The sequence below is a fragment of the Tiliqua scincoides genome, chromosome 2, assembly GCF_035046505.1.
Source record: "Tiliqua scincoides isolate rTilSci1 chromosome 2, rTilSci1.hap2, whole genome shotgun sequence".
Lineage (NCBI taxonomy): Eukaryota > Metazoa > Chordata > Lepidosauria > Squamata > Scincidae > Tiliqua > Tiliqua scincoides.
The window spans coordinates 250,889,305-250,902,370 of NC_089822.1; the positions used below are offsets into that span (position 1 = coordinate 250,889,305).

The 13,066-nt window shown below is 46.2% G+C and overlaps 1 protein-coding gene across 1 annotated transcript; it reads right to left on the minus strand.

The window, feature by feature from the left end:
- Nucleotides 1-9,301: 9,301 nt before the first annotated feature.
- Nucleotides 9,302-12,584, minus strand: LOC136639042 (acetylcholinesterase-like). Its single transcript, XM_066613069.1, has 3 exons — nucleotides 11,104-12,584; nucleotides 9,443-9,591; nucleotides 9,302-9,348 (listed from the first exon to the last, which is right to left on the minus strand). The coding sequence occupies exons 1-3, from the start codon at nucleotides 12,582-12,584 to the stop codon at nucleotides 9,302-9,304; spliced, it is 1,677 nt and encodes a 558-aa protein (XP_066469166.1).
- Nucleotides 12,585-13,066: the final 482 nt, after the last annotated feature.

The window sequence follows — 13,066 nt, forward strand, 5'->3', positions numbered from 1 at the left end:
TATTACACCTTGATTAAACTTTGTCAAAGCCAGGAAAATTGCTTTGAGGACCAGATATGGCCCAACAGTAGAAAACCCTGGTTTAAATCATGTCCCAGCATTGTCTAGCTAATGACTTGCATGTCCTCTAAATATGATGAGAAGTTTCTTTTAAAGATGCATTTTCTAATTTTAAAATTTCTGTGCATGCATAGAACTGCCGGGGGGGGGGGGGATTTGTATTAACCTGAGTAAACACTGTAGAGAGCATCTCAGACCAGAAGTTTGACCTGACTTTTTCAAGTCTGTGGAATGTTTATTTTCAACTGCATCTTATTTCCTTATGAAGCAACTTGATTGCTTTACCTTAGCAATTAGCAAACTATGTCAACTGAGGCTTAAACAAATAGCCAGGCACTTTAGATGCTACGTGCCAATAATTCAAAAATATTTATCAAAAGCAGGAGTAGAATCCTCATATTTTCTTCCATGAAACTGCTGCTTAAGATTAAAGTTTAATTATCCAAAGGAAACTTCCCACACAAATATGACTATCTTTTTCCACCCTTCCTCCAAAGGGCTCAGGGCGATGTACACAGCTGCTTCCCTCCTTCTGTCCTCACAACAACCCTGCAAGGTAGGTGAGACTGAGAGAAAGTGACTGGCCCAAGGTCACCCAGGGAGCTTCATGGCTGAGGGGGGATTTGAACCTGGACCTTCCAGGTCTAAGTCCACTTCCCAAACCACTACATCACCCTGGTTCTACATCACTGGCTCTTTAGGAGTCATTACTACAGTAAAAGAGATGAACACAGCCTTGCCAGCAGTGGGACCAGAGAAAAGTAATCCTTCAATATGGCAGCAAAACTCTAAAGTTAAAACAAAAACAAAAACCCACAACAGGGGTAAGGAAAACTGAAAACTGCCTTCAGCAGCAGTATGTGTTTATGTCTGACAAGGGAGGGGACTGAAGAACAAGGTACAATATGGGAGGGAGGAGTTAGAGAGAAAGAGCATGAGAAAGAGAGGACCAGAAGAAGTGTTTGATGAGAGAGGGAAACAGGCAGGCAAGAACTATCTAGGGAATGGGAAGGGTGGGGTGGATCTTTCATCACCACCCCTCATAGACCTCTTCTGCAGGCTGTTTCCCAGTGGCAGCAGGAAGGGGGAAAAAGGAAGCACCTGTGCTCAAGGGAAAAGCAGAGAGATACAACCAGGGATATGCTGGAGCCACAGCGCCTAGTCTCATAAGAACATAAGAACATAAGAACAGCCCCACTGGATCAGGCCATAGGCCCATCTAGTCCGGCTTCCTGTATCTCACAGCGGCCCACCAAATGCCCCAGGGAGCACACCAGATAACAAGAGACCTCATCCTGGTGCCCTCCCCTACATCTGGCATTCTGACTTAACCCATTTCTAAAATCAGGAGGTTGCACATACACATCATGGCTTGTACCCCATAATGGATTTTTCCTCCAGAAACTCGTCCAATCCCCTTTTAAAGGCATCTAGGCTAGACGCCAGCACCACATCCTGTGGCAAGGAGTTCCACAGACCGACCACACGCTGAGTAAAGAAATATTTTCTTTTGTCTCTCCGAACCCGCCCAACACTCAAATTTAGTGGATGTCCCCTGGTTCTGGTATTATGTGAGAGTGTAAAGAGCATCTCCCTATCCACTCTGTCCATTCCCTGCATAATTTTGTATGTCTCAATCATGTCCCCCTCAAGCGTCTTTTTTCTAGGCTGAAGAGGCCCAAACGCCGTAGCCTTTCCTCATAAGGAAGGTGCCCCAACCCCGTAATCAGCTTAGTCGCTTTCTTTTGCACCTTTTCCATTTCCACTATGTCTTTTTTGAGATGCGGCGACCAGAACTGGACACAATACTCCAGGTGTGGCCTTACCATCGATTTGTACAACGGCATTATAATACTAGCCGTTTTGTTCTCAATACCCTTCCTAATGATCCCAAGCATAGAATTGGCCTCCTTCACTGCTGCCGCACATTGGGTCGACACTTTCATCGACCTGTCCACCACCACCCCAAGATCTCTCTCCTGATCTGTCACAGACAGCTCAGAACCCATCAGCCTATATCTAAAGTTTTGATTTTTTTGCCCCAATGTGCATGACTTTACACTTACTGACATTGAAGCGCATCTGCCATTTTGCTGCCCATTCTGCCAGTCTGGAGAGATCCTTCTGGAGCTCCTCACAATCACTTCTGGTCTTCACCACTCGGAAAAGTTTGGTGTCGTCTGCAAACTTAGCCACTTCACTGCTCAACCCTGTCTCCAGGTCATTTATGAAGAGGTTGAAAAGACTGGTCCCAGGACAGATCCTTGGGGCACACCACTTTTCACCTCTCTCCATTGTGAAAATTGCCCATTGACACCCACTCTCTGCTTCCTGGCCTCCAACCAGTTCTCAATCCACGAGAGGACCTGTCCTCTAATTCCCTGATTGTGGAGTTTTTTCAGTAGCCTTTGGTGAGGGACCGTGTCAAACGCCTTCTGAAAGTCCAGATATATAATGTCCATGGGTTCTCCCGCATCCACATGCCTGTTGACCTTTTCAAAGAATTCTATAAGGTTCGTGAGGCAAGACTTACCCTTACAGAAGCCATGCTGACTCTCCCTCAGCAAGGCCTGTTCGTCTATGTGTTTTGAGATCCTATCTTTGATGAGGCATTCCACCATCTTACCCGGTATGGATGTTAGGCTGACCAGCCTATAGTTTCCCGGGTCCCCCCTCTTTCCCTTTTTAAAAATAGGCGTGACATTTGCTATCCTCCAATCTTCTGGCACCGTGGCCATTTTGAGGGACAAGTTGCATACCTTAGTCAAGAGATCTGCAACTTCATTCTTCAATTCCTTAATAACCCTTGGGTGGATGCCATCAGGGCCCAGTGATTTATTGATCTTTAATTTATCAATGAGGTCTGAAACATCTTCTCTTTTAACCTCTATCTGACTTAACTCCTCGGTTCAGGCAGTCTCAAGTCAAGTCTCAAGTCAAGTCCTGAGTCTCTGCCTCCCTCAACTTGAGTCACCCATAAGACAAAACAGCGGCCATCACAACTCTTCCAGAGCCGTTTTCGAGTCTTTTCAAAAAGTGAATCAAGCCCCAGAAGTGATGAGAGGGAAAAAAGCAAACAAGAAACACACAAGGGTCGCCTGCACACACAAAAGCAAGCCTTGACTCGAGCCTATTCAAGTCTCCATTTTTAGGGTAAAACCCCCAGGTCCCAAGCCAGTGCCGAAGTTTTTGACACACATGGCTCGAGTCCATACAAGTTGCGAAAATTGCATATTTTTGCAACTCAAGACTGAGTCATCTGAGTCTTGGCCCATCCCTGGATGCAGCAAGCTCTCATGTATATATATAAGATGTATGCATACATGAGACAGCTCAGTGTTACTAATGATCACAATACTGTTTTGGGCCTTTAATTTCTGTGATAGTTGGAGAGTGATCTTGTGGAAAGGACCAGGAGATCGGAGATCAAGAATTAAAGTTAGGAACTCAGATGCCTAGCACCTGCTCTTCCAGGTCATTTTTCTCCTAGGATTTCCTGGAAAAAGCTCAAATGGTTCCTTGCCCCCTAGAAACAGGATTTTGGATTAGCAGCCTGAAGATGCAAGTCTGTCAGATATTATTTCCATTCCTGGGACACAGGACATGATCAACAATACTCTGATGGCAGGCCCATCCATTCTTGTGTTTTACCATTGTATTGTAAAATCCATGTAACCTCTGTGCACAACCATTTTGTTACAAGCTGGAAAAAGAAGATCTTTGCTAGCTGAAGATGCTTGGGAATGGACTTGGTCTTATCTATTGTTACTTTATCTTATCTTGGTCTTATCTAAGTGTGTGAATCTAGATGTACTATACCAGTGCTTCTCAACCAGTGGTACGGTGTAATGGAAGATCAGAAGATCATCAGGTGGATGATGTGGTGTTGACAGCGATTCCCTGTTTTGACAGCTGCTTGACAGCTCGGGGAAGGGCAGGGCTGGCTCCACAGCTGTAATCAATCAAGGCCAATGGAGACCTGGATGGACACCTGAGCTTCATTTGACCTTGATGGGACTTTGAATGGACATGGACTGAAGGGATGGCTCACCTGAGCCTAATTTGGAGCTAATGAGGTAGCTCACAGCTGAGTTGCATTTGGATCATGAGACATCCAAGGATAAAAGGCAGCTTTGGAAGGAGACAGGGCTATCCTGACCCAGGACCAAGAGCGGGACGCTGACCAGAGGGAGGACCCTGACCCAGAGCCAGAAGCAGGACGCTGACCCAGAGGAAGCCGGACGCTGACCCAGAGGGAAACCCGGACGGACTCACACTGGGAGAAGGGGACTGCCAGAACTCTGCTGGAGGACACAGAAGAGAGGACTGCCAGGACCCTGCTGGAGGAGACACTCTGCTGGAGAGAACACTACTGGAGAGGAGGAACTCTACTGCAGAAGATTGGACGGGACAAATTGGCGTAGTCGGCAGGATAGGACAAATTGGACGGAACAAATTGGTGTAGTCGGCAGGAGTTGAGAATTTGGCAGGACATACGGGTACTACCAGTGGTATTTGAGGTGGTGCCTGATGTTACTCACTGGACCCCTGGAAACTTGCCACCCAGCAGCTAGACCAGGAACAACAGTGGTAGGAGGCTCAGCTCAGTGGACAGAGCTCCAATGCATGCCTTTCTACACCTGAAAAAGCCCTCCTGTCCACCCTGAATCTCTCATTGGTGTTTGTTGCATTGCATCTGGCCTCCCAACCCAGAAATTACTGGAGATGATGATATCACCCATTACTTCCAATGGTACTTCAAATAGGTGGACAGTATGAAGTGGTACTGACGAGGACAAACATTGAGAAACACTGAATTATAGTTTCTGTTACCCTGCACATGCCCAATCTTGTCTGATCTCAGAAGCTAAGCAGGGTCAGGCCTGGTTAGTACTTGGATGGGAGACCGCCTGGGTGCTGGAGGCTTATACCATAGTCTTTCGAGACTGAAGGTTGCCAACCAAGTAGTAGAAAGATACATTATGTTTGAGGCACGTCAATAGGGTTCTGGAGGTCATTTCTGAACAATGGGTAATTTTGGAGGTGGAGAGTTGAGGACAGATACTGCACAGGTCAACATTATATAACTAAATTCTGATAATCTAGAGTAGCATTCAAGCTTAATTTTAGGTAACAAGAAAATGGCCATGGAAATAGATACAATTATTTCATGAATATTGTAATAGATAGGTGTAAAAGCTTTAGACACCATTGTTAGGGTGTGCAGTCCTTAATAGCTCGCCTGTGTTGGATGTGCACCAGAGTAATTGCTCGTTAAAAAAGAAATCTCTAAAGTGATTGCCTAAACAAACTGCCTCTGTTTCAGTGTGTGATTTCCCCAGACTCCGAACCTTGAAAGGGATTAGTTGATTCCTCCCACACCCACACTCAAAGGCTATTGGGCTTTCTGGATTATACTGACTTACCTCCCTTCTCCCTGGTTGATGTTTGGCACACCCCAGTATTCCTTGCAGCTCAATCCACAGTAGGACGGTATATATGGAGAGGATGGATATGCTCCCAGCAGCACTTACAAATAATACTCAAGGAGAGAGATAGCAATTGTCTGTATGTACTGGTTGGAAAGAGCAATGACCACCTGGACTCTCTGTGCAGTGGGAGGAGCCTATGCATTATCAAGGTGAAAGTCCATGTCAGAAGTCAGAGATGGGAAAACAGAGTCTTTGCTTTTGGCCTGGAGTGGGAAGGGCTGCAGGCAAAGAGGAGCTGTAATCACTAAAATGGAATCTTGCAGACTTGAAAAGACAAGCAGATCAGGCACGGGAAGGGGGATAGGTTATGGCATACACTGGTGCTGATGATCCCACCCTTCTCCAGGAACCTATTCGCCCACCCCAACTCCATCTCCACCCTCCCCTTGCCCTGTTCCACTCCTCCCCCTCCCCTCCCATGCCAGATTTACTTGCTCCGGCAGGTGTCCATGTAGCTGCCAGCATGCACAGGAAGGCTCTGGCCTTGTGCTGTCACAAAACACTTTACAGTGCTTTTGCGACAACAGAACCAGTGTTCTGTCAGCACAAGAAGCAGTTTGAATCAGTGGCGTAGCTAAGGGGTTGCAGGGGGTAGCAGTTGTACCAGGCAACAAGCTTTAGGGGGCAACAAGCTGAGCTTGACACTAGTGGCCAAAAAGGTGAAAAAAATGGTATGTACGAATAATACCATCATGGAAAGGTAATGTAATGCAGAATGCAAGGAGACAAACCTCATTATAATATCTGTATTCTATCAAAAGTTATGGCCAATTAATCAGAAAACAAAAACGCAACTGCCTTATGGAACAAAAGTGGATTTCTTTAACTCAAAACTGACCGATAAGACTGTTCTGAGAGCCAATGAGATGTTATTATGACACAGCATGGAACCAATAAGGTGTTAATATGAGTCAGCTCTCATTTCCATCTAATACAGCTACTCCTGCTAAACTGGTAAAGAAGCACTTTTTCAAGTAGGGCTCCTCCTATATTTAACATGGAGAGAATAACTGTCCCTCTTCACCCCAGCATAGTGTCTCTAACCAATAAAGGGCACACTTTTTATTTATTTATTTGATTCAATTTGATTTTGTTGTGGAGGGGAGGCTACAAATCTTTTTTTATCTCAGGTAGCAGATAGATGCCTTAGCTATGCCACTGGCTGTGGGGAGGTGACAGATCAAGTGAGTGGTGAACTGCTGGAGGGAGGAGGCATGTTTCCCCCCAATTTGCACTTTTTAAAAAGCCCAGGTGTGATGTCAATTCCAGTTGTGACATCACTTCCAGGGCATCATTTTGAGTTCTGCTCACGTTCATTAGCTACACCACTGGTTTGGATTAAGCCAGAGGTGTCCTTGGACATGATCCAACTCCAGGAAATCCCAGATAAGACTGAGTCTACAATCCTATAGACACTTTCCTGTGAGTAAGCCTTGCTGAGTAGACAGGCATAGGTTTGTGCTGTAATTAGCTGAGCCCATTTCATCCAGCTTCCATTAAGGGAACAAAATTGCCTATGCTGGGAACTAGATGGGGAAGTGTGACCCTGTAGATTGCTGGACCTCTCAGTGGCATTTAATACCATTGACCATGGGCCTTCTGGATCACCTGGCTGGGATAGGACTTTGAGTATTGTTTTGCAGTGGCCCTGATTCTTCCTGGAGAGTAATTCCCGAAGGTGTTTTGGGGGGACGTCTGTACAATATGATGACTGTTTATCTGCAAGATACCTTATACTATGTATCATCTACATGAAATCACTGGAAGAGGTAAGCTGGGGATGTGGGGTGTCATCAGTATGCAGACAGCACTTCTGTAGCTCAATGCGATCTGGGCAAAGGAAGGCTGTGGAGATTCTGAATCACTATCTGGAGCTGGTGATGGGCTGGATGAGGACAAACAAGTTGAAGTTAAGTCAGGACAAGACAGATGTGCTGTTAGTGAGGAGACCTGCAATTCAGATTCTTTCTCCTTTTAACTTCTGCATTGGGTTGTTTCCTGTTCAGGACAGCGAAGCATTCGTGATTACTCCTTCACTGCCCTGTAATGGTGTAGTGGTTCAGGAGTTGGACTTAGACAAATCCAAATACTCACTCAGCCATCAGGCTACCGGGAGACCACTCAGTCACTATCCCTCAGCCTCAATTACCTCACAGGGTTGTTGTGAGAACAAAAGGAGTGGAGGAACTATGTACACTACCCTGAGCTCCTTGAAGGAAAGGCAGGATAAAAATGTGAAAAACAAATAAAATAAAATAACTCAGTTCCCTTCAGAATGGGATAACTTAATTATTAGTTTCCTCTTACTTTTTACTTTTCTTTTTGTACTGTACAATAGTGCTGAAAAGCCTTATTGCTGTTATTTATTATATTTACAGCCTGCTTTTTATAGTCCCTGTACTCAAAACTGCATACAACAGTCTCTAGCATGGTAGCAATCTTCAAGTGCATGTAAGAATGTTGCTGAAGCAGAATAAAAACCTAAAGAAAGGAATTTGTCATGTAATGTAGATGAACAGTCTGGCCAATGTAAGTTTCACGTTCACATGACAAAGCCATCTGAGCAGAAAGATGTCATTTGAAAACAGCCACTCCATCATTCCAAGTTGGTGAAGACAGCCAAGGGGTTAAGTGGCATAGCTGGTGGGGGTGCAAAGCACTAAATTTTGCAGGGAGCCTCACCGCAGCATGTGAGCGGCCCCTCTCCCTCTCCCTCCCCCTTGGAGCCATTCCGGGCACTGTCCACTGCCCAGGTTGCACCCAATATCAAGTGATCCACTTCACTGGGCAAACTTGTAAAATGGCAAAGTCAAGACTGATTCAAGGAATCTCAAAACTTCAAACATTCTCAGTGCTGCTGCTAGCCTCTTTTATTTGCTAATGGATCTGGAAGCTCTAGTGCAAGGACTAATTTTCAGATACTTCACCGATGGAGAGGATTTTGTTGAATCTTCTTTGCTGCAGCCATCAGGGCAGAGATCCTAGGAAACCATGAAACAGATTGAGTGAAAGAAAGCTCTAGAAGTCAAGGGTTTCATGACTGCAAACCTAACTCCTGCCTGCATAGTGTCACACATTTTTTTATTTATTTATTCGATTTTTACCCCATCTTTCTCCCCAAAAGTCACTCAAGGCAGCACATTCCTGCTTGGATACTTCAGCACCAATCTGGGAGTACTGGATTGGAATTTTTTTCAATTGCGTCACTAACTGGGTGCAAGAGTGCAAACTGTATCAAGAGTTTGAATGAACGAGCCCGTTCATTCATTTATTCACTCATCTAAGTTCCATCTCTAATTTGTTTATATAAATTTTATATTTAAATTTTTTTCCCGGCCCTCAGCACCATGCCAGATATTTGATGCAGCCCTCTGGCCAAAATGTTCCTGGTTTACTGGAACAGGGTCTTCTTGAAGATCTACAAACAAAAATGCAGAATGACCAAAACCTGGGGTTGCTCCATGATTCCATCCAATAGAATAGCAGTCACCAAACTGGAGACTGCTGTGTCCTGGAAAAACCCTCTCCATCCTGGCCAGCACTTAACGTTCCATTGGAGCACTGTATCTTATTGCCTTCCACTGCTGTACAGGGATGCTCCAGGCAATTGCGTCTTTTGCCCAATGTCCCAGCAGGATGTGCAGCAGGATATTCGGGCAGACATGACTGCCCGAAGTGTCCCTGCCATGGAGGGCAATAAGACATGACACTCCAGAGGAACAGCGAGTGCCACTCAAGGGAGGGAGGGATTAGGCAGGGCGCTGGATCTCACCTGCGGGCCAGAGTCTGGAGAGCCCTGCAAGAAGAATGAAAGCATCTGGGCAGGCAGAAATTTCCCAGTCCCAAACTACATTTCAGGATCTTTTCCTTTCATGAATTGTATTATTTACCTCTAGATGCTTCAGTGATCAGAAAGTCCCAGAAGATACAATAGTGTGTGGGTGACATCCTGGCAGACAGACTTGACTCCGTGTCAATGGAGAAGAAATTCCTTCCTGTGAAGACAGGCCACTGCCCACCTGTTTTTCCATTAGGAGATCTGTGATAGTTAAAAAGGGGCAAACATGTTCAGATTTGGGGGGGGGGGGGAGAGATTGTGTTCGTGTGTGGGAGGGAGAGAAGGATGATGTGTTGCCTTCTATTAGTCATTTAAATGCCACAAAAACTTTAATCCCAGGAGAGACTAAACCAACAACTGATGATATTCTTAAACCAGCATTAATAACTAGGGTGGCGGAAACTTAAAAATTCAAAGCACATTTATTTTGTCTTTCCAGTGCATAGCCTGCAAAGTTATCTATCTTTTCAGATTTATCAAAGTGCATACTTTGATTTGGCAAGCATCTGAAGTCTTCCAAGACTTATTAGCTGACTGATTAGCTATCCAGGATTGGGCTGTCATGGGGAAGGACTCATGACAATGGAAGAGGCTTCTTCTGTCATAAAATGGTGACTGACGGGGTGTGCAGTGCTCCGTTGGCAGCCATTTTGGGAGCGCTGCTGCAAGAGGCAGAGCTCTCCACACCCTTTGCTGGCTCCCATCAGACCAGGTAAGGCAGCAGTGTGGGTAGTGGGTGAGCAGGGAGGAGGAAAATCTAGGTAGAGTGGTACAGGTGTGGGGAGCAGAAGGAAGGGGTGGATTTGGTGGTGATGGAACATGCCAGAACCTATCCTCTTTTTTAGCAGCCTCTCTGCCTTCTCCTCAGCCTCACTCCAGTTACAGATCTAGCACAGATCCAAGGAGACCCATTGTGAAATGGGAGGCTTACGGAGGGGTATGGGGAAATAACACCCCTTTCCCCTCTGAAGATTCCCAATTCACCACCCCTAGCCGAATGATACAATGTGCTCGTTTTTGGTGTGGTTGCATCGGCAGAGGGGGGGACAGATAGGATTAAGCTCTGAGGTACGTTTCACCATGATAGGCAAAGTAATAATGAACTTACAAAGGATCTAAGCTGTGTTGCGAAGTATTTTGCTCTCATACTAGGAATGAGAGCTAGGAAACATACTAGGAGACATCCCTGAAGGTGAAAATGATCTAAAGCAGTGGTTGCCAAACTCATTCATTCATTCATTCATTCATTCATTCCACCTTTATTGGCATAAACAATCCAACAAGAAAACAAAATTAAAACATTCAGGGTAGCCACCAAAGTTGCCAAACTCACCACGGCACTCTTCACACACACAGGGGTGCCCCACAGTCTCTACTTCCCAGCTCACTGGGCCGAGATAATGTAAAATCCCACATGATCGCACAAGAATAACACAGGGTTTTGCATGAAATCTCACACAATCTCTGCACAGCAAGCCTGGAATAAGAGGCTGTGCAGCACCCCTAAGAGTTTGCCGTGACATCCTGGGTGACATGGTGCACAGTTTGGGAACCACTAATCTAAAGCAAAGTCAAGAGATCTCAAAATGTGGAAGAGGAAGAGTGTTTACATTGAGGTTTACAATCTCAGAGAGGGAGGGGGTAGGTCTAAAGGAGAGCCACCCTGGTTTAAAGGTAGGGGGAAAGATAGTGAGGGTGGAAGGAACAACTTACCCAGTCCTTATGAACTCTCCCCAATATCGCATAACCCTTTGGCTCAGTTCCACCTCAGCTTTGGTGTATGTGTGGTTATCTTCTGCCATATTTAGTGGGAAACCCAACATAAAGGGCAGCTCAGAACAATGGGGAACGCCCGTCCAGTTAGCTGCCGCTACGATAGAAGGGCGGTGAATGAAGGAATAGGCAAAAACTGGGCATCCAGCTCTTGCCATGTTTCTGGCCACCCAGGCCACTGGGCACAAGAAGAGACAGTCCCCAGAGGCTTTGACTAGAGCATCTCGATACCGCTGCTTCCCGTCTTTTCCATAGCTGTAGATAAATGCTGCAGCCAAAGTGACCATTTCCGAAGCTTCTGGCACCACCATATGGAGACCCTCCAACAGCTGCTTTCGATTGATCAGGCTGTCATTGTATTTGCTGAAACCGGGAGCCTTATCTATAAGGAACAGGCTACTTTCCTCAGAGGTGAAGCCAGTCAGAATGGGCTTAACCAGGAAGCTCCCGGTGTCTACAAGTTTCTGAGGGTCATCTGGGAGGAACTCTCCGTCTGTTGTTGGCACAAAAGGCAAATCCAGCAAAGTCTCCTGTCTTAAGATAGGTAAGTTCATCATCTCTCCTGGGTTCTTTGTTTGAAGGCAGGTCACAACAGCAGCACTGTCATCATTCTCATCACAGCCCAAAATCTGGCTCAGAGTCTGTCCTCTGGTCCTGGCTTCCTCAGGGCTCACCCAAGCCCATGGGCAAACAGCAGCTCCACTCTGTAAAGTTGCCTGAGCAAAAAGATGCTGACTTGCTGGTGAGAGAAGGTGGAAGCCCACTGAGGCAGCCCCTGCACTTTGGCCTCCCAGAGTTAGCCGATTTGGATCCCCACCGAAGGCAGCTATGTTCTCCCTCAGCCAGCTCAATGCCAGATGTTGGTCCCACAAGCCAACATTCCCTGGAGCATCTGGTGGTAGTGAGAGAAAGCCCAGGGCACCTAGGCGGTAGTTCATGGTAGCCACAATTATATTCTCAGCGGCAGCCAAGAAGCTTTTGTCATAAGAACCAGTCCCTTGGACAAAACCACCTCCATGAATCCAGACAAGAACTGGGATGGGTGCAGAAGACTGGGAATGAGGCACCCAGACATTGAGGAAAAGACAGTCCTCAGACTGTAGCGATTCTGAGTATACTTCTTCATGATAGCTGGATATTTCTATACTCCCCTGGTAGCAGGAATTGCCAAAGTTGCTCGCCTCCAGGATGTGGCTCCAGGGTTGGTGGGGAAGGGGCTTCTGAAAACGCAGCTTGCCCACAGGAGGTTCGGCATAAGGGATGCCCAGAAATGCTGTCACCAGGCCAGAAGCTGTCGTGAGGTGCTTGCCCCGAATGGGACCACTGCTGGTGTTCACCAGAGCATCGTCTTCAGAAGCAGAGCTGGAGCTCAGTGGAAAGACAAGGAGCAGGCACAAAGATACCTGGAACAACGTGGACATTGTGGCAACTGGAAAAGAGTCATCTCAGTTAAAAGCAGTGGAACATAGCCTACATACGTCAGGATTTGGGACTTCCTATGTGTTATCCTTGCCAGTGACATAGCTAATGATGGTGTAACCCAGTGCCGAGCTCAGAATGATGCCCTGGAAGTGATGCCACAACCAGAAGTGACATTATGCCCAGGCTTTAAAAAAAATGAAAATTGGGGGGAAATCTGCCTTCTCCCCCCAGCATCTTACCACCCACTTGCTCTGCCGCCGCCTCCTAGCCAGTAACTTAGCTAAGGCATCTATCTGCTACCTGGGGTCAAAGAAGATTTTATAGCCCCCCCCCTCCATGACCACATAAAATTTAATTAAGTAGATAAATAAAAAGTATCCCTTATTGGTTAGAGGCATTGTGTTGGGTGAAGAGAGACGTTATTCTCTCTCTCTGCTAAATATAAGAGAGAAAAGTGCCTCTTTACCCAGTTAGTAGAGGT

Coding starts and splice junctions, on each gene's coding strand:
- LOC136639042 (XM_066613069.1), bottom strand. CDS start 12,584: ATGTCCACGTTGTTCCAGGTATCTTTGTGCCTGCTCCTTGTCTTTCCA. Junction 9,592..11,103: donor GGAGAGTTCATAAGGACTGG/GTAAGTTGTTCC, acceptor TAACTATCACAG/ATCTCCTAATGGAAAAACAG. Junction 9,349..9,442: donor GATCACTGAAGCATCTAGAG/GTAAATAATACA, acceptor TTCTTCTTGCAG/GGCTCTCCAGACTCTGGCCC.